Below are 20,280 nucleotides of genomic sequence, written 5' to 3' on the forward strand. Positions count from 1 at the left end.
AGAACACAAAGCAATCTATTTGATAATTTTAGACTTATATACAGATTTTGTTACTAAAACTTAATATTTTAAGTATCATCTCAACAGGAAATATTGTTGAGAAAAGTCAGACTCAATTTAATGACAATTCAATTTAGAAAAAAATTTTATCTGGTTGAGAGTTTGTTTTGAGGGTTGAAAAATCACTATTGCTTCAGTTTATTATGTCTTATCTTTTCATAGCTCTGCTGCTTGTGTTTCTGACAAAATCAATGCTCATTTGAAAGGAAGTGGAGATTCAGCTTGAAAAACCTCCTATGGCCACAAGTTGATTGCAAAATCTCTTTTAAAAGTGAATATTAACCTATCCTTTTTTAATGTGTGAATTCTTAGGACTCTAAAGAATGCAGAATAAAATAACTTGAAAGCATAGGTTTTTTTCAAGTCACTTAAATTCTCTCAAATTCTCTCTCTTAAATTCTCTTCGGAATATTTTTAGAAATTATTCTATGGCTTTTCATTTTCCCAGGCCAGAAAAAGTGATAAAAGAACACACAGTACCTGTAGTATGTATTATTGTTTTCTCTTTTTGCTATTTTAAAAAAAGATATTTAAATGTAGTATTGAGAGAAAAATTAATAAAATACAATGAAATATATTTAAATTTATATTATAAAATCTATAATTTATATAAAACCTTGCATTATATTCAACTACCCATACAATATTTCAGCATACCAGAAATGCATGAGATACATATTTTAAGTGATAATATAATTCAGTAGCATCTTTATTATTAACAAAATAATGGTCTTGTTTACATAATAGTAGTTATCTATTATTTCTTAACAAAATCTTGAATTATTACAATATAATCTTTGCAATACATAAACATGTATGTAGAGTAAGATTTTGCCAACAAAAACCATTTCATTGCCAGCATAGTTATGAAGTTTTTCTGCAACACTTTATTTTTAAGTGAATAACATTTGAAGCTGCTTTTGTTAATAACACAGTCCTGTTACTAGTAAGGCAAAGATTTCAACTTTTAAACTGTTCAGTTGTTTGCAAGTTTTCAACTGCAAATTATATATCTATAAATATTAAAACATTTCAATTGTCCTATTTTAATGAATGTTCTACTAGCTGCTGAAATTTGAGTATATATTTCATTTAATATTAATCTGTTTTAAATCATAATAAATATGCCCTACTTCATGTGCACCACAACAATGAAAGATGCAGCTATAGTTATGGGATGGTAAATCATGGTAGTAGCTCCACCACCTGGCAAAAAAGGTCTGACACTTTTAAGCCTGTCTTCAGATCATTAACGTATTCCTGAAGTCTCCAAAACAAAGAAGTTGGAACTGGACCTTCCGTCTTCTCCAGATAGTTGTTACCTTACTTTTTGGAATTTCTTTTCCTCTTCTGGGACTACCTTGATATCCATTTAAAACCACTCTCTTTGTTACAGATTTTTTTGAATGTAATTTTTTATGGATGGGAAAAAAAGGCAAATAAACTTAATGCCTCGAATACGGTATTGAAGTGCTATAAACGCTTGGTGGTCTCACAAATCCCATGGTCTTTTCCACAGAGTGCTTGTTGTTCTCAGCATAATGGCTACACAACTCCAGTTTGTACAATTACAGATTTCTTAAATTTGCACGGTAGTTTCAACCAAACTTGTATCTGCTATACAAAAGGACAATAGCCATGCACTAGTAAAGTATCACTCTACTATGCCAGAGTTAACTTTATTTCAGTGTAAGGCAAACACTGTTCATCTCTTTTATTTATAGTGTTGCATTTCTTCTGATTAATTCTTTCTTCATCATAATTCAGGTATGCAGAAAATAAACAAGTCAGAGTATAAACAAAATAATCTTTTAAGGTACCTTTCCATTCTGAGTCCATAATTCTATTCTTATATTCCCAAGTCCTATTATCTTTTAGAGCAGTGTAATCTTAACCGTGAGTGTTTGGCTGCATGTAGGAATCACCTGGGGAGCCTTAAATAATACTCATGGTTTGAGACCCATCTCCAAAGATACTGAATTAATTGGTCTGGGATATGGCCTGGGCACTGGGACTCAGTCAAGGCCATAAATATGAAAGAACAGAAACTAGGCCAGGCACCATGGCTCATGCCTGTAATCCCAGCACTTTGGGAGGCTAAGATGGGTGGATCACTTGAGGTCGGGAGTTCAAGACCAGCCTGGCCAACATGATGAAACCTAATCTCTACTAAAAATATAAAAATTAGCTGGGGGTGGTGGTGAGCACAGAGAATCACTTGAACCTGGGAGAGGGAGGTTGCAGTGAGCTGAGATTGTGCTAATGCACTACTTCTGGGTGATGAGCGAAACTCTATGTCAGAAAAAAAATATATAGAAAATAGTAGCCAGAATTGTTTTTTGTCTTTAAAAAAACCAAACCAAACCTTAGCTCTTGTCTTCCCTTGTGCATTTTTTTCCCCATCTGCCAACGTGAGTTGAAGACCCTGGAATTTTCCAAGACTAGTTGAAAAGTTCTGTTTCATAGTAATGGTCTTGTTTTGTAGTTGCTCTATTTTGGGAAGCCCAATTCCTGAAATTTTAAATTAAGATTATGAATGCTGATATTTCTCTCTCCTGGAAGTTCTTTACCACTTTATTAGTATCATCAAACCAAATGCTCATTTGATTGATTTGAAATTAATCTGAGAAATTCACATTTTACTTTCCCTAGAAATAAATCAATGATTACAAACTGTAATTTCCTATAAGCTGGTTATTTCGTGTCATTTTGAAAAATATTTTAACTACCAATAAAATTGTACTTCACACACATAAAAAATCAGACAAAAATTCCTTCCAAATTTAAGAATTTTTTTGGTTCTTAAATTTATAAGATTTTACATATATTCAAAATAATGGCTCATGCATAATAGTAGGGGTTTGGTCAGTAATGTGAGTTATATAATTATCGAATCCTTAACTTACATGAAGAAAAGCAAATTGTTTATAATGTGTTCCTTTTTGCATCTGTCATGACAAGTGCTATGAGTGTGGTTGACTGGAAGTGGCCCAGCCTTTAAAAAGAAATCCTAGCTTTCAAATCATTTAGATCTGAATGTTGTGAAAATTTCACTAAGAAATTGCTTAGACTATGGATGGCATCTCTTCAATCCATCTTTAATTAATGCATTTTAAGTTTTTCATTTACTATCTCTCCATTATTTTTCTCTTATATCAGTGTTGGAGTTATTATGGTATTTCCTGATAAAGTTGTGCCCAGAGACCAAGAAATGCCCCCTATGGATAGTTATCTTTCCAGTGAGAGGCATTCCTCAGGATTGAGAAGCCAAAACTAAGTGGAAACCCTGTTTATCAGGAAAGAGGATAAGACACAGAGTGCAATATATGGACACTTCTGCTGTGCACTGCACAACTCCAGAGGGCACCCTTCATATACAACTATGGAAAAAGTGCTTCCTGGAGTTGGGCAGTATGGGATCCCTGATTTTAAAGCTCTCATTGCTTTCCTAAATTAGAAGAGTGCTGGAGGTGCATAAACTCAGGTGGATAATTCTCTATGATGATGTGGGCTAGAAACCCTTTAGGGGGCTATAAGTTAAGTTTATAAATTATACCTTGCGAATTGCATTATCTAGAGTCTGGCGAATGGATCCCTAGCCAAATGAGAAACAAAACACTGCTTTTACTAATATAGGCAATCACCAGTAGTCTCCTAAATGCAAGGTTTATTGGTTAACTGGCTTGAAGGAGGGGCTTCTTGTTCTCTTTACTTATCTTGGGATCTGTATAAATAGTAAGATACAGAACTAAGCCTACAGACTGAAGTCTTAGTCTATTTATTCAGTCAACTCAGCCACATAAGTAGAACTCAGAAACAGATGGCAGGTTACTGTCATTTAACCTGTAACAAGCAGAAGAGAATGAGAAGAGTGAATTGGCTAAAAGAGGCCTTTCCTGGATTCAGAGAGAAAGTGCAAGGGCAAACACTATGCTACAGTACAGGAAGTAGAAGTGAAAGGGATAGAAGTAAGCAATTCTACTCCAAAGCACGAACTTTGAACACAAAGACCCAAGCTACTGATAACACAAGCCCTAACCTTTCAGATTAGCTACCACTCTTCACAGGTGAAGGATCCTGTACAATTTTATTGAGTAAGCGTGTTTTTCTTTTTTTTTTTTTTCTAGCAGTTCCTGAGAGATGTGTTGAAATCTCCAACTGTGATAGTGGATTTATATCTATATCTTGTTTTAATTCTGTCAACTTTTGTTTTACATTTAAAATTTTTTTACATATTTTGAAACTTTAAGTTGCATGCAAATTTATGTTTTTATGTTTTCCTATGGAATTGCGTCTTTTACCATAAAATATTCCTTTTTTCTAGTAATTCCTGTTCACTTAAAGTCTAATTTTTATATTAACATAGCCACAGCTGCTTTCTTTTGATTACTGTTTACATATACATAATTTTCTATACTTCCAACCTTTCTGTGCATTTATATTTAAATGTTGTCTCTTATAAACACCACTGGATCTTGTCGTTTTAAACCCATCTGCCAATCTATTTTAGTATGAATTTTTAATGTTTACATTTGTTTATTTGTTGTATCTGGTCTTTACTATTTTGTATTTCATTTACTGCTTTCTTATGGATCAACCAAATACTTTAATATTGTTCCCATCTCTATTAGCTTTTTGTTTTTGATAAATGTTTTATTTTAGAATAATTTTTTGTTCATAGAAAAGTTAAACATAGTACAGAGTTCCTGTATACTTCACACTCGATTTCCCTTATTAATATTAATATAGTATATGCCACAATTAGTTAGCCAATGTTATTACATTATTATTAGAGTCATAATATATTTCCCATGAGTCATGGGTTATGGGTTTTGGGGAGGAAGTCCAGAGAATTGCAGTGAGCTGTCCTTGTTAGCTTTTTAATTATACATTTATTCATTTTTCCTTGAGTAGATTACTACAGTGAGTAACTATGCAACTTTTACTTATGACTGTATACTCTAAATTAGTATTTTTGTCACAAACAATATAAGAACCTTAAAACATTTTAACTCCACTTAACACTTTTACCATTTTTGCATACAGCATATAGTGTATTGCAATAACTGTCATATCTTTCATTTTCTATGTTTAAACTCACCAGATATTATTGTCATTATAAACAGATGACATTTATTCATATTTATCCACATAATTACCCTTTCTGGTGTTCTTCCTTACTTAAGTTCTGTGCTTCCAGCTAGGATCCTTTTCTTTTGCCCTAAGGAAATACCTTTAGTTTTTCTTATAGTGTAGGTCTACAGGATACCTGGAATGTCTTTATTTAACCTTCATTTTTGAAGGATATTTTTGCTAGGTAATGAATTCTTGGTTAGCAGTAAGGATTAAATAGCATCTTTAATGTTCCATGAGCACATTAAAGATGTTATTCCACTGTCTGGTCCTGTGGTTTCTGTTCAAGCCAGTCATCCTTGCTTCAGTGAAGGTAACTTTTTTTTTCTAGATGTTTTTAGAATATTTTTCTTTATATTTTGATTTCAGCAGTTTGACTGTTCTGGATGATGTCTCTAGATATGGTTTTCTTTCTGTTTATCCTAATTAGGCTATGCTGAGAGTTATCAATATGTACTGATGTCTGTCTTCAGTTTTGGAAAATTCTTGACAATTAGCTCTTCAGATACATTTTTTCTATTCCCTTCTTTCTCCTTCAGGGTCTCCAATTATACATATTCAACAGATTATATCCCACACAGTCTGCTGTTGAACCCATATAATGCATTTTAATTCAGCTATTGCACTTTGTAGTCCCAGGCTGTTTAATTTTTTTATAGCTTCTGTTTTCTATTGGTAGTTTTTGCCTTTTTATCTATTCTTTTTCTCTATTTTCATTAATTTTTTTTCCTAATGGTTATTTTAAAGTCCTAGTCTGCTAACTCCAACATCTAAATCAACGGGCAGATGTGTTTCTATTTTGTACTTTCTCTTTTGATTATTGGTCACATTTTCCTCACCCTTTCATATGTCATAATTTTTATGAAAGATCCATGGAAACTGAAGTTGATATTTTCCTCCAGATAGTACTGCACCTTTCTTTTGTCAGGCAGATAGAGTGCGAGGCTCATCCCCTCAATCTAATAATGAATAAGCAGGGTTGGGTTCGAAGTTAGGTTGCACTTTCATTGTACTCAATTGAATTTCAAATGTCTTAAGGACACATGACCTATATGCTGTGTTTATTACAGCCTCATTCCTTTAATGGGACTTTATCTCCAAAGCACTATGAAGTTCACAATGGGACTGCAGAAAATTTTTTGTGTTCAGTGTGTTCTGTTTCTCAGGTCTAGACCCCTTACTAAAAAGCATGGTTCTCTGTATTTTTTGCTTAACAGTTTCTAAGGTCCCTAGCTTCTCTAATCTGAAAGCTGTGCTTTTCTGAGGTTGTGGATGTTGCTATGTATCTGTTAATAGGTCTCTTCATGTAGGATAACTTAATTCCTAAACTTTGAGACTGCAAGAGATTTCATTCTGTTGTTTTTAGCCAACTTTTTTAGCCTTTTGTACTCCCAAAAGCTCTTAGCAAATGTTTCATGTGGAAAATCGGCCATATGTTTGAACTCCTCTTCCAATCTGACATGTCAGTCTCTATGGTTATCAAAACTTCTGCTGATTTCTCCTCCCCATTCTAGAGTCCTCTGCTTATGGTTAGACTAATGCTTAGACTAAAAAAATACTCCCAGTAAAGCAAAGAGGTGACAATATTAGCTTTCTTAAGGGGCTTTGACCATACTGGAGTTTTAATTCACCTAGTCTTCAATTCCATAGCTCTCAAATTTATTTGTAAATATGATTCTTATAATTTATAATTTTCCCGAGATATCTGCACAGAGACTGATGGCTTGCCACCACTTACTATATCCTACTCAGAAGCAGAAATTCCCACTCCTGTTGTTGCCAGAAATAACATACTTGACTTATATCTGTCCCTGCTCTTTCTCAGAGTTCTGTGGTGGTTTTCTCATTGTTGTACTAAGAATCAGGTCACATTCATCCCTCTAATCTGGCCTCCTCATCTGCCAATTCCATCTTTGCTGCTGCTGATCAAATGAGATTTCTACTCTTCTAGTGTTGAAACACAGAAGAGGACAGCCCTGAACCCCCTTTTGCTACTGTGTCTCAAATGTCATATAGAAGAGATCTGCTGTAACTTTTCATAAGATTTTTTGATCATTTGGGATAAAAGGTGTGACACAACATCAAGAATAACCTGCAGCCATTGCCCAGACATGGACACATCCTCAGCATACCCCTTTGTACTCTTTGCTCACCTCTGTGTCCTGGGAGTGGTATCCACCATCACTCCAAGAGTACTCTACTCTTCATGATTGTAGGACAGGATAAACCTACACTTAGGAAGTCTCCCAGAAATGGAGTATGTTTTCCATCATCTCACTTAAAGCCTGTATACTCAATCTTCATATTCTATATCAGCATTGGCCACAATTTCCTACAATGATACACAATGTGCACATATATTGTCCATGGCCCCAACAGAGATCAAACTGTAGAACACTTGAACATTTCTGAAAAAATTTTTTAAATTAAATGACACCATTTGCTGATATCAACAGTCTAGTTTGAATTAGGAGCTATACTGAGATCCTTCAATACCCTTTCTTCATCAAGGTTATAAAAATCCAGTATCAGAGTCATCTTATTATATCTTTGAACACTTTTACTTGGTGTCACTTATTCTGCAGGGTAGTTAGGTAAAGCATTAACTTGGGACACATTATTAAAACTGTAAGATCAGGGCTAAGGTCAAGACTACACGGCCACCCTTTCATACCAGGAGAATTTATTTCTCATGCTAATTTCATAAGTTTTGTGGTTATTGGTTGAATTTTTACTGCACAAGCATACATGTGCACTTATGTTATAAATGCAAGTGCTTTAAAATGAAGGCATCATATCCCATCAACATCCAATTTCATATGGAATTAACAAGCAAGTTCTATATATCTGAAATAAAGAATAAAAATCATGAGAGTGTGTGCAAAAGGAAGAGTCACAGGGAAAGTGGGAGGTAAAAGAAGAGGAAAGGAGGTAAAGGAAGAGGGAGGGAGGAAAGGAGAGAATGAAACACTGCTCATTATTTTTAAAGTAAGTTAGAAGTGATACTCGGACAAAATGTACAATTTGCATTATAGGTCATTTGGATCATAAACTTAATAGAGAAGCAAAAGGATTCTGAAATTCTAAACTGTGTAAAAAAAGTAGAGCCTGACTCTGCCAAACTAAAAAGAAAGAAAAAGTTCAGAATTTGCAGGCCTCTTAAAAAAATTATCTTGTGAACAAAATTTTTGCAGTTTCAAAGAAAATGTAAGGGTTAATGTATCTTTCAGCTCCAAGGCAGCCCCTAGTCCACAGCATATTTTAAATTTTCTCTGACTTACCTCCAACTTTCTGAGAAGGCAGATTTCTGGGTTATATTCACACTCATGCTGTGTAAGCATGTACTGTTTTGTTTTCTATTAGAGATAATCTTTTTGTTCCATGTGGAGTTCTTTGATTTATACTGAACATGTTTAAACTTGCAGCACCAATCTAACACCTTCAGACAAACTAATGACCAAATAAAACAATTCCCTAGGCTTTCATGACAAATGGATAAATTGTCATAAATACGTATCAGACACCTGCATTTCAGTTGCATGTTTTTGTTACAGTGAGTAAAATTAAGACATGGAATTTTAAATTCTTGTTAAAAATTCCTTTGGCTTCAGTATGTGTAGAAAAGAAACTCAACAATGTAGAACTTTTTGCAAAAATGATTTAGTGAAACCTCTTTGCTACTTTGCTTTGTGTATGTATCTGTGTATACATACACTATGTAATTATATATGTATGAATGATTGGTTTCTAAGGGAATAAATTAACATAGCATAGATAGAAACCCTGTCAAGTGAATACTTTCAAATAAACTGAGGATTAAATGCCTGTAAATATTAGGTATATCAGGGAAAGAAATTGCAATTGACAGAATCATCAGTGCAATTAATATCTGATAAAATTTTTAAAGTGCTATCTGACAGTTATCTAGAATATTTCCAATCCTTTTCCTATTACCCATTTTATGTATCAATACATGAAATATGTATTTGTCAGAAGAAAAAATTTAAAACATGTCTGTTTAGTTATTAATATATCTAAGACATTTCATAGGGTGAAAAGGACAAGTATTAGCTAGTTTTATGCCTGAGTTCAAGACTTTATACAAGCTTCTTTGATTCGGAAATCTATAACTGTTTGTTTTTGCAAATTATTTTTGTGTGAAAAAAACACTAATTTTGTGGAGCCAAAAGCATTTATGGGAATGTCTATTTTTTCCCATAAGATGCCCCCTTTCCACCTTACTTCCATCTACCAACCATGAAAAACTAAGCTTAGAAGTAAATTTCTTAGGGAACCTATTAATGTTGCACAGATGACATCTTATATGAAATAGTGTGGTATAACTTGAAATCACAGATGCTAACTTTCCAACATAACTCTGATTTTTTATAATTCTGTTATTTTTAATCAAGATGATTCAACTAGTATGTGATTATGTGGTTTATTATAAAAATAATTAGAAACGAGAAATAAATACATGAGAGGGAAATTTATAGCCTTGAACAATAATTTAAATAAAGTAAAAAGGATGCAAATTGATTAGAAAGTCACCTTAATATGGTATAAAAAGAACACAATAAATCCAAAGACAGTAACAAAGGATTTAATAAAGAACAGAAATGTATAGAAAATAAAGATACAATAGTCAATATTAAAAACAAAGGCCAACAAATTTGAAACAAAAATAAAAAAATTCTCAGCAAAATGATATGTAAACTGACTTAGGAAGAAATTTACAAAACCAGTATAAAAAATAAATACAATTTTACTCATAAATATATAAGTAAAATTCTGAAACAAAATATTAGCAAATCAAATCTAGCAGTGTTCTAATGTCCTAACATTAGAACATCAATTACAATCAATTAATATGATTCAGTGCATTAACAAATTGAGGAAGTAAAGCCATATTAGCATTTTAAGAAATTCCAAAAAAACATTCACAAAATTAAACTCCATTCAAGAAAAACTACAGGTATTTGAAATCAGGAACAGATGAGAACATTCTTAAAACCTGATGAAAGGTACACCAAGAATACAGAGCAACAATTATACCTATTTGTAAATATTAAAAGCATTCCTTTTAAAATTAGGATACTATGATCATCTTTTCTGTTCAAAATCGAACAGAAGTTCTAGCTCAGAAAGTCTGGCAAGTAAAAAGAGAAAGAGGCATATACATGAAATGAAGAGATATAAAACTGTCCTTATTTAGGATAATATTGTCTTCAATGAAAGCCCCCAAAAACTTATAAATAATTAGACTTAATAAGATAATTTCTCAAGGTTAAGTATGATATCAACATAACAATATCAATATATTTCTAGACAACAATAGGAAACCATATAAAAATCTCAGCAAGATTGAATGATATTCAGAAAAGTAGGCTATTATATGAAAAAAAACAGATGTTGAACCCTTTGTAACAAAACATAAAGGGAGGATTCTAGATAAAGACCTAAATGTGAAAAGTAAAACTACAAAAAAAAATGTTTAAAAAAATCTAAGTGAGACCGGGCATGGTGGCTCATGTCTATAATCCTAGCACTTTGGGAGGCCAAAGGAGGAGGATTGCTTGAGCCAGGAGTTCAAGACCAGCTTAGGCAACATTGTGAGACACTGTGTCTACAAAAAATACAAAAATGAGCCAGGCATGGTGGTATGCTCCTGTAGTCCCAGCTCTCAGGAGTCTGAAGTGGGAGAATCGCTTGAACTGGAAGGTTGAGGATGTAATGAGCTGTGATCATACCACTGCACTCCAGTCTGCATAATAGGGTGAGACCATATTTCAGATAACAACAACAACAACAACAACAACAACAAAATCAAAGTGAAAACCCCTGTTGTCTGGGAATTAGGGAAGAACTTAAATAAAAATTTAAGACACAAAGCAAAAAGAAAAAGTAATAATATCAAAGTGAAGAATTCCTTACAATGAAAGATACCATGGACAAACAATATGTAGATGATAAAAATGGCAGAAGAAATTTGTAATGTCCAAAGTGGATAAAAGATTAGTATCTAGAATATGAAAGAAATGTTATAAAACCAGTAAGGGCAGAAACCTCCTTAGTAAAATAAGCAAAGTAATTACAAAAGAGGCATCTGAAAGGCTAAGTATTTTAAATGATCTTAAATTATTATCAGATGAATGTAAATAAAAATAATGAGGGTTTTGAATTCTCATTCTCTGCCAACACTTGTCATTTTCCATAGTGCAAATTTTTCCCAACCGTACACACTGCTAATAGGTGTCTAGGCTAGTCATGTGGGAAAACCGTTGGCACTACTTAGTCAAGTGTACTCATATTCTATGACCCAGACATTCTGCTTTGGAGTCTATATGCCAAGCAGATATTCACAGTCCACACTAGGATATTCATTAGAGATTTATTATGGCAGAAAGTTGGAAGTATTCTAGACAGTGAATAGATAAAATGTGATCAGTGCACCCCTTAGTAGAGCATTAATTAGAAGTCAGATTAGAGGTACACATAGCCACTTGAATGGATTTAAAAGGCTAGTGCTAGGTGAAAAAGAGAAACAATACAATATGTAAGGCCATTTTCATAAATTAAAGATATCTGCACAGAAAACAAATGAGTACATGGAACAGTGATGATGGTAGCCATAAATTAAGTGTGACTGGGACAATTTTTCTGCACTGAATTTTCAAAAAAGAGAAGAGGACAACATAGTAAGTACATGGGAATAAATCTAGTCAAAATGTGTGCAAGATATTTATAAAAACATTATAAAACTTTATTATAGGACATCAAAGGAGATCTAAACAAATGAAGAGATAAACCCCATTAATGGATAGAATAATTTTTACTTGAAGGTATCAATATTCCCCAAATTGATTTAAACATTTAATAGGACCCCATTTCCCAAGTAGAACATAGTTTTTCATGCAACTAGACAGGATGATTTAAAAATTGAGCAAAGGGCCAAAAAATAGCCAAGATACTCTTGCAGTGAAACAAATTGGAAGGGGGGATATAAAGACTTATAAAGTTTTTAGTAACTGAGATAGCATGGTATTGTTATAGGAACAAAAAATTGTATGAGTGGTCTCAAAGACCTCAAAACAGAGCTACATGTGGAAATTGAAATATGCCAGATTAGTACTGTAGATCAGTGAGGAAATGCAAAATTATTTTCAACAAATGGTGGTATGAAAAATAGCCAAAGAAACTGGGTCTCTACCTACAACAAAGAAAGAAATGATCCAGTAAAAACTATATTAACACAAATCAATTTCAAAGATCTTTAAAACTATTTGAAAAATACACAGGAAAATATTTTTATGACCCTGGGGAAAGGGAAAAATTTCTTAAGCAAATATATACCAGAAAGATGGTAAAGAAACTGAAGAACTACAGTTCATTAAAATATGTCAAAGTAAAAAAAGACAATAGCTGCCATTCATATAATTAACAGAAAAAAAGTCACTGGAAAATATTTTAACACTTCCAAACAGTAGAAATATAATCAATAGAAAAATAAAATTTGTGAAAAGGCATTTCACAGATGAAGAAATTTAATGGTCAATACACATATAAAGCTATGTTCAACCCCTATCAGTATTCACAGTAATGGAAATTAAAACCCCAATGAGATATCATTTTATATCTATAAAATTAATGAAATCTAAAAGACTGAAAATACCAATGTGCTAGTCAAAGCTGGTGATTTTTCATCACAGCCATTTAGGAAAACAATTTGGGCTAGGTTATAAAGATAAAGATGTGGTTTTCCTATGACCCAGCCAGTTTCTGCTGGTCTTTATTCTAGAGAAACCCTTGTGCTCCAGGAGACATCACAAGACTGTTTATAGCAACACTGTTTATAATAAAAATTGGACCACTCAATTGTTCACCAACGGGAGAATGGATAAGTTGGGTTGGGGTATTTTCATGTAATTCACTACAGTGTAGTAGTAAGAAGAATGTGGCTCTACTTACTGAAATGGATGAATTTCAGAAACATATTGAATGACAAAGCAAAGGAGAATATATACATCGCTACCCCTATAAAAGTTAAAAGACAAGCAAAATTAAATAACATGATTAAGTATATATATGTATACTTACACAAAGAAATGATAAATACACAAGTCAGGGGAAGCAGAGGGTAAAAAATGGAGAACTACAGAAGGTACTTCAATAATACTGGTAACTGAGGAGTCCAGTTCCTGATTAAAATCCTATGTGTGATTTTTTTCAGGCCTCAACAGACCATTACAAAGGCTTTATCTGGCAGGATTCATGGGAGAAAGCCAGATTTGGTGTACAACAAATGCATTCCAGTCTCTGAAGGGAGCTGCAGTCAAGTTCTCAGTCACCCCTGGCTGCAGGTACACATTCACATATTTATATTCCTGTTCCCAGCACCTTTGTTACTAGTTATGTTTATCTGAGGGCTTGGTTGGAGGTCTTTCCGTGCCTCTACAAAGTCTGTCTTATGGAGGTTGGAGGCGGAAACACTTTTCTCCACTCTGACTCAGTACCCAGTGCTTTACCACCCCTAGCCTTTCGGCTTTGCCACTCCTCCTGACCTCAGGGTCTGAAAAACTGCTGGAACCTTTTGTTTGGGGCATTCTCAACAGAGAGTGAACCTGTACTTCTGCCCTGCTCTATGTGGCCCTGGATGAGTGTGTACTATTGCATGAGATAATAGAACAGGAGGACTCAGCATTTCCTCTTGTTTTAGACTCTTGCTTATATTATTGCAGTAAATGATTAAAGGCTTAACTCTTTCAATTTTGGCTTGTTGCTTTAATAGGCTACTCCAGAAACCTGATAACTCAGCTCTTGGCCAGCTCAGCTGAGCTCCTGATAGAATATATATATTTCTTAAGTTGGGTGGTACAATAATGCTACTTTGAATCTCCTCCATAAACACACATTTAAAAAATTAAGTTCTTTGGAACTCCAATGGGGAAGGCAAATAAGATGAAATCATAAAGAAGCAACTGCTTAAATTATAGCTTCTGTACTACCTCAGAATACAAAAAGACAGGGGAAAATGGAGTAATTGTGAAGGTACTTCATTCTTTTAGAATTTGGGTATAGAGTAGAAGGTAGATACAAGGGATTATTTTAAAGAACATACTTGAAATGATAAATTTTTTCTTAGGTATGACATACTTGAAGACTAGTTTTTTCTTATATTTGATTTTCTATTTTGGGGGCTAAATGTGACCTATTTAAAACCTATCTATGGCCGGGCACAGTGGCTCGCACCTGTAATTCCAGCATTTGGGAGGCCAAGGCAGGTGGGTCACCTGAGGTCATTCATTATTCAGGACCAGCCTGGCCAACATGATGAAACTCAGTCTCTACTAAAAATACCAAAATTAGTTTGGCATGGTGGCGGGCACCTGTAATCCCAGCTACTTGGGAGGCTGAGGCAGGAGAATTGCTTGCGGCCAGGAGGTAGAGGTTGCAGTGAACTGAGATAGTGCCACTGCACTCCAGCCTGGGCAACAGAGCCAGACTTCATCTCAAAAAAATAAAATAAATTAAAAAAAACCTATCTATACCAAATCACTAGATATTAAGTTTTTACAGTGACTACTTTATAAAGTAGGATGTACTTATTAATGCCCTTAAATTATTTTCTTCATTCAAATCACTGTGTAAAGTTACAGCGGTTTTTATATAACTTTCTTTGAGATTAGTAATTTTATGCACCAATTTATCTTTTGCCACAACCATAGGGGCTCCGCTTCTATCTCCTTTTGGTGTTGGTTATTGCTGTACTGATCTTGTTGATCTTATGCAGAAGTTCCTTCTGTTTCCTGAAGATCATAGTTCCTCATATCTGGATTTTTCCTACCAGGTCCTATGATGTCATAAACTAGTAAATTATGAAAACTGCACAGTAGTTCATGCTGTGATAAACTGTAGTTTCATAAAAGATGAAATTATATGTTATGTCCATATTGTATGCTCATACAGTAACAAATTCCCAAAGCTAAAAAAGGTATAAGAGATTATATTACCTTTATTCCTTTTATCTATATAGTCCAATCAGTTAAAATTTGGAATGTACTTTCACATTAGCCCATTTCATATTTACTACTATATTAGTTAGGTGGGGAAGACATAATTATTCCTATTTTACACGATCTATTCATAAAAGATGAAATTACATGTTATGTCCATATTGTATGCTCATACAGTAACAAATTCCCAAAGCTAAAAAAGGTATAAGAGATTATATTACCTTTATTCCTTATATCTATATAGTCCAATCAGTTAAAATTTGGAATGTACTTTCACATTAGTCCATTTCATATTTACTACTATATTAGTTAGGTGGGGAAGACATAATTATTCCTATTTTACACGATCTATTTACAAAAATAGATCCTATGATACCTTTGAAGTCATTCTGATACTTAGACCTGAAGCCAGAAATTGGTATTCCTCAACCACTGCATAACTCTAGGACACCCTGACAAGGCTCTGTTACTTTCTACTTGTTCTAAACTTGTGGGACAACTATCACCCTGACAAGGCTCTGTTACTTTCTACTTGTTCTAAACTTGTGGGACAATTGTATTTTAGAGTTGCACACCTCTAACTATAAAATACAGTTGTCCCACAAGTTTAGAACAAGTAGAAAGTAACAGAGCCTTGTCAGGGTGTCTTAAAGCTAAATAAATTTAGCTTTTGCTAATGAATGTATTATTAGGAATCTTTATACAGAGTGCTAGTGCCTTTGTCTCAAATATTGTCATAGGATCCCTAGGTTGTCACCTCACCAGCTGGAAACCTCTTATGCCAGCGGCACCTTCTGCCTGAGTATTGCTTGTGCCTGCTGGGCTTGTTCCACCCACTTCACCAGGCAGGCTGTGCTCGGCTCTTACTACCAGCTCAGATCTCACACCTGCCAAGTGTGAGCCAGGCGTGGGGTGGTGAGGGCTGTGTGGTTGAGCAAGCGTGAGGTCCAGCCACTGTGCACAGCCAGGCATGCTGGCTGCTGTGGTGAGGCAGGCAGCTCCAGGTGCCGGCTCTGTGTGAGGCTGTGGCTAGACCAGATATACTTTACGTGAATTCTGCTGCGGGCACCTGAGTCTGAATGAGGGAAATATAGTGGTGCCAGGAAGCTTGGTGACTCCAGGAACTGCAGAACCCCAAAGAGGGTGTCCTAGCCCTGGCTCAGGGATTCTCTACATCTGGGTTCCCCGAAGGGCCACAGTTCTTCTCTTGTCATTACCCACAACATGGTGAGCGTGTTTCTTGGTGGGGGGTGTGTTGCAGACCTTATTGTGTTATAGCTCTTTTAGTCCTGCTATTCAGCAGGTCCCGAGTTCTTGTTCCACATCCAGGCAGAATTAGGTATGCAGACAACTGGAGGGTGAGCAAGGTGGAGAAGAGCTTTATTGAGAAGCAGAACAGTTCTCAGGAGACCCACAGCAGGTATCTACTATCTGCAGCAGGTTGTCCTCTACAGTGCTCAGTGGAGAGGAGACCCAGAGTGGGCAGCCCCTATCCACAGGCAGGCCATATTGGCAGGTAAGTTGTCCAACTGTCTGCCTGAGCCTAGGGATTTTATGGGCTAAAAAGGGGAGAAAGTGCATGCTGAGTGGTTCATGGGCAGCCATGGGCAGGCCCTGAAAAAGCACCATAAATTCTCACTCTGGTCTATAGAACTGAGAGCCCAGCTCCCAGTCTTCAAGCTGTCCCTGTCTTGAAGGTAGGGCTTTAATGGGGACCTGTCCCTTTCTGCCCAGGAGCATGTCTGCCTCCTGCCACTATCAACCTGCTATCCACAGTGCCCACAGTGCCCAGGCTATTCTTGCCAAGGGGTGCTTGCAGGCTGCGTTGAGCTGCCCTCGGCCCCCCTCAGCCTTCCTCCACTGCTTGTCAGCACCCAAAGTTTGGAGTGAGCCAAGGGAGCAGGGGGCTGGTGTATCAGCACTGCCTTGAGTGTGTGTACACCTGGCTGGGTCGTGACAGTGCCTGGGCTTGGCCTCAAGTTTGCTCTGAAATTAGACTGGGTGCCGGGAGCAGGGAGAGGCCAGACAGTGGGAGTAGGCACTTCCGAGCCTGTAGGGGAAAAGGGCCTTCCCCAGTCCCTGAGAGTACAAGGATGATTGGGTCTGCAGCCATGGCTCAGCAGCTACAGCTTGGCCTGGGAGGGTGGGGCTCCTGCCTGTTACTGGCTCCTGCCAGCTCTGTGGAGTGGGCTGTGCCTCCCCCACTGGAGCTGGCTTCATGGCAGCAGCCACTTCAGATGGGCTACTGCTGCCATAAGTATGACTTTTTTCAAATCTGATACTTTGAGATGTATTTTCATTGTCTACAAACTAAACAGTGATAGTGTGGTAAAGTCAATTTAGTCATTAGTCTTCAAATTTGCTCTTATTGCATAGTCTTGATTTTTTTCATAGGTACATCTGTAGTTTTTAGCAAGGAGATACTTAGCAAAACCCTGATTTAAAATTGATCAATACAAAAATATGTTTCCACTAATATTTCTGAGACAGGAAGAAGTTACTTTTTTTTTTTTGAGACGGAGTTTCACTCTTGTTCCCCAGGATGGATTGCAATGGCGTGATCTCGGCTCACGGCAACCTCTGCCTCCTGGGTTCAGGCAATTCTCCTGCCTCAGCCTCCTGAGTAGCTGGGATTACAGGCACGCGCCACCATGCCCAGCTAATTTTTTGTATCTTTAGTAGAGACGGGGTTTCACCATGTTGACCAGGATGGTCTCGATCTCTTGACCTCGTGATCCACCCGCCTCAGCCTCCCAAAGTGCTGGGATTACAGGCTTGAGCCACTGAGACCTTAGACAAAGTTACCAGACTTTTTTTTGGCATTAGATTCCTTACCTCCAAAAAGATGAAATGCTTTTCTGCAGCTTGGGAGGGGCCATTTTGCAGAGTTGGATTTCTGAAAGCTTTGCTTTATTTTCAAGTATTCTTTAGTAAAGAAAGTTTTTGTGGCATTGTTCAGTTCTAGAATAAAGCAAAAGAAAATAGGCTTTTGAAATTAATTTGAGTAAAATGGCAAGAAAATGACAAGTGACTACTGTAGTATTTTGATAATAATAAAGTCAGACCTCTAAGTCAATGAAGACAAAAGTAGATTCAACTTTTTTTTTTTTTACTCAAGCAAATACAACTTCCTCAAGTTCATATTTGGTGCAACTTTGACATGTCTACACATAAAACATAAATCTACTAAGTAGCTCCTATGTCAGGTAGTATGGAATATATAACGATGGATAAGAATATCGTCCCTGACGTTAAAACAACTATAGTCTAAAACAGCAGTCCCCAGCCCCTCGGCCACGAATGGGGCTTGTTAGGAACTGGGCTTCACAGCAGGAGGTGAGCCATGGGCAAGTGAGCATTGCTGCCTGAGCTCCGCCTCCCGTCAGATCAATGGCAGCATTAGATTCTCATAGGAGGTGAATCCTATTGCAAACTGTGCATGCGAGGAATATAGGTTGCACACTCCTTATAAGAATCTAATGCACAATAATCTGAGGTAGAACAGTTTCATGCTGAAATCATCCCCACTTCAAGACCATGGAAAAACTGTCTTCCATGGTCTTGACTGTCTTCCATCAGGGACAGAACTGGTCCCTGATGCCAAAAAGGTTGAGGACTGCTGGTCTAAAAGATAGAAATAAACAGCTAGACAAAAAAGGGGAATAATGTATGAGTGTAGTGATACAATAGCTAGAGTATAATCAGGGCTCAGGAGTGATGGTGAAAAGGAAAAACACTTTCAGAAGTTTAAATTTCATAATCCATTTCAGTCTGTATGTGATGAATTGATCATCTACCAAATCTATTGCTATAAATTTGTGGTAATTTAAAAAATTTGAAAATAGTCATTCAGAAGCTTACTAATGAGTTAGAAAGGAAATAGTCATTTGAAGTACACACAGACTAACTGGAGAACACACATGATGGTATTCATTTTAAATGGTAGAAAGTCTCTATATCTGAGCCATGGAAAGCAAGGCATGAGCTGAGTTGGACTGTTGAATGGAGAACAGCCTCTTAGGCCAGTGCAGAGCTAGTTACTAATCTGAGAAGTAAACTAGGCTTTCCACTAACCATCCCGTTACTTTCATCCTGCAATGATCACCTGTGGCATTTCCTCAGTTTCCATCCTACTTCAAAGTCTTAAGCTTTGGCTCAAATGATTTGAATTAAATTTTCTCAAGTTTTCTTAATCACTGCCTTGCATTAATTTTTACCTAAGAAATTTGAAGGGAAAACTGATTCACAAAATTTACAATTAATAACAAAAGGGAAAACATTAAAAAAAGACTACCCCAGGCAAGTAAAGTTATCTATTTAACCTGCAACTCTAACTCCCTTCCCAATTGCACACCCATGAACCAGCATACAAGTTAGAGAAAAGGTATTTTAATACTCATCACGTATGCTGGGGGGTTGACATGACTAGTGCATTTAAAAATCCTTCATATGCTTAAAAGTTAGATCATTTCAAGTTGGATATTCTCTCACTGGTTTCTAGAGCCATGCACAGCTGTTTTATTAAAGTCCACTTTTCCCACTGCCCATTTATAGCCCCTTAGTGTAAGATGGTCATGACACTATCACTTGGTTAAAGGAGCTTGTCAGTATCATTCATATTGATGAAGAAAATGAAAGAAGTTATCAAATAACATTCACTTACAGTCATACTAGTCTTTTTGCAGGACTTAAGAACGGATGACTATGATTCAGGATATCTACTGAGAGGTTAAAAATCCCCCCAAGTAAGTGGTATTAACTCTTGGGCAAATTGACTCACAACTTTCTAAATGCCCTTGTAAATGAGACCCATGTGATGGGTCATATTGGAGATAATACAAATGCAAGTGAAGAGTTTACAACTTAAGGATTCTTATTATTCCTCCCCTTCCCTTTCTTCTTTTCTTTTCCCTCTTCCTCCTCCTTCTGGAAAATTGGTAGCCATGTTCTAAAATGTTGATGCAATAACTGGAGAATGCCATTGCATTGCCCTCTCTTATACTGAAAACTTATTTGGAAATGTAATTGAATTCTAGTACAACAGATCAAAGGGCATTGTAAGAGTCATCTAATA

At 35.9% G+C, this 20,280-nt stretch overlaps 1 protein-coding gene across 8 annotated transcripts in view; it reads right to left on the minus strand.

Moving 5' to 3' along the window:
• RNF180 (ring finger protein 180) overlaps positions 1-20,280 on the minus strand; it is a 242,999-nt gene that overhangs the window by 23,382 nt on the left and 199,337 nt on the right. For 4 of the 8 annotated variants that reach the window (XM_035291513.3, XM_008992003.5, XM_035291511.3 and 1 more), the window contains one exon: positions 18,042-18,167. In XM_035291513.3, the coding sequence (XP_035147404.1) occupies positions 18,042-18,167 (126 nt within the window). Of the gene's footprint in view, positions 1-9,780; positions 10,958-13,161; positions 13,228-18,041; positions 18,168-20,280 lie in introns of those variants that run through there. The other 4 variants (XM_078365902.1, XM_054252232.2, XM_054252233.2 and 1 more) reach the window with 2 other exon arrangements.

This window comes from Callithrix jacchus, chromosome 2, assembly GCF_049354715.1.
Source record: "Callithrix jacchus isolate 240 chromosome 2, calJac240_pri, whole genome shotgun sequence".
Classification (NCBI taxonomy): Eukaryota; Metazoa; Chordata; class Mammalia; order Primates; family Cebidae; genus Callithrix; species Callithrix jacchus.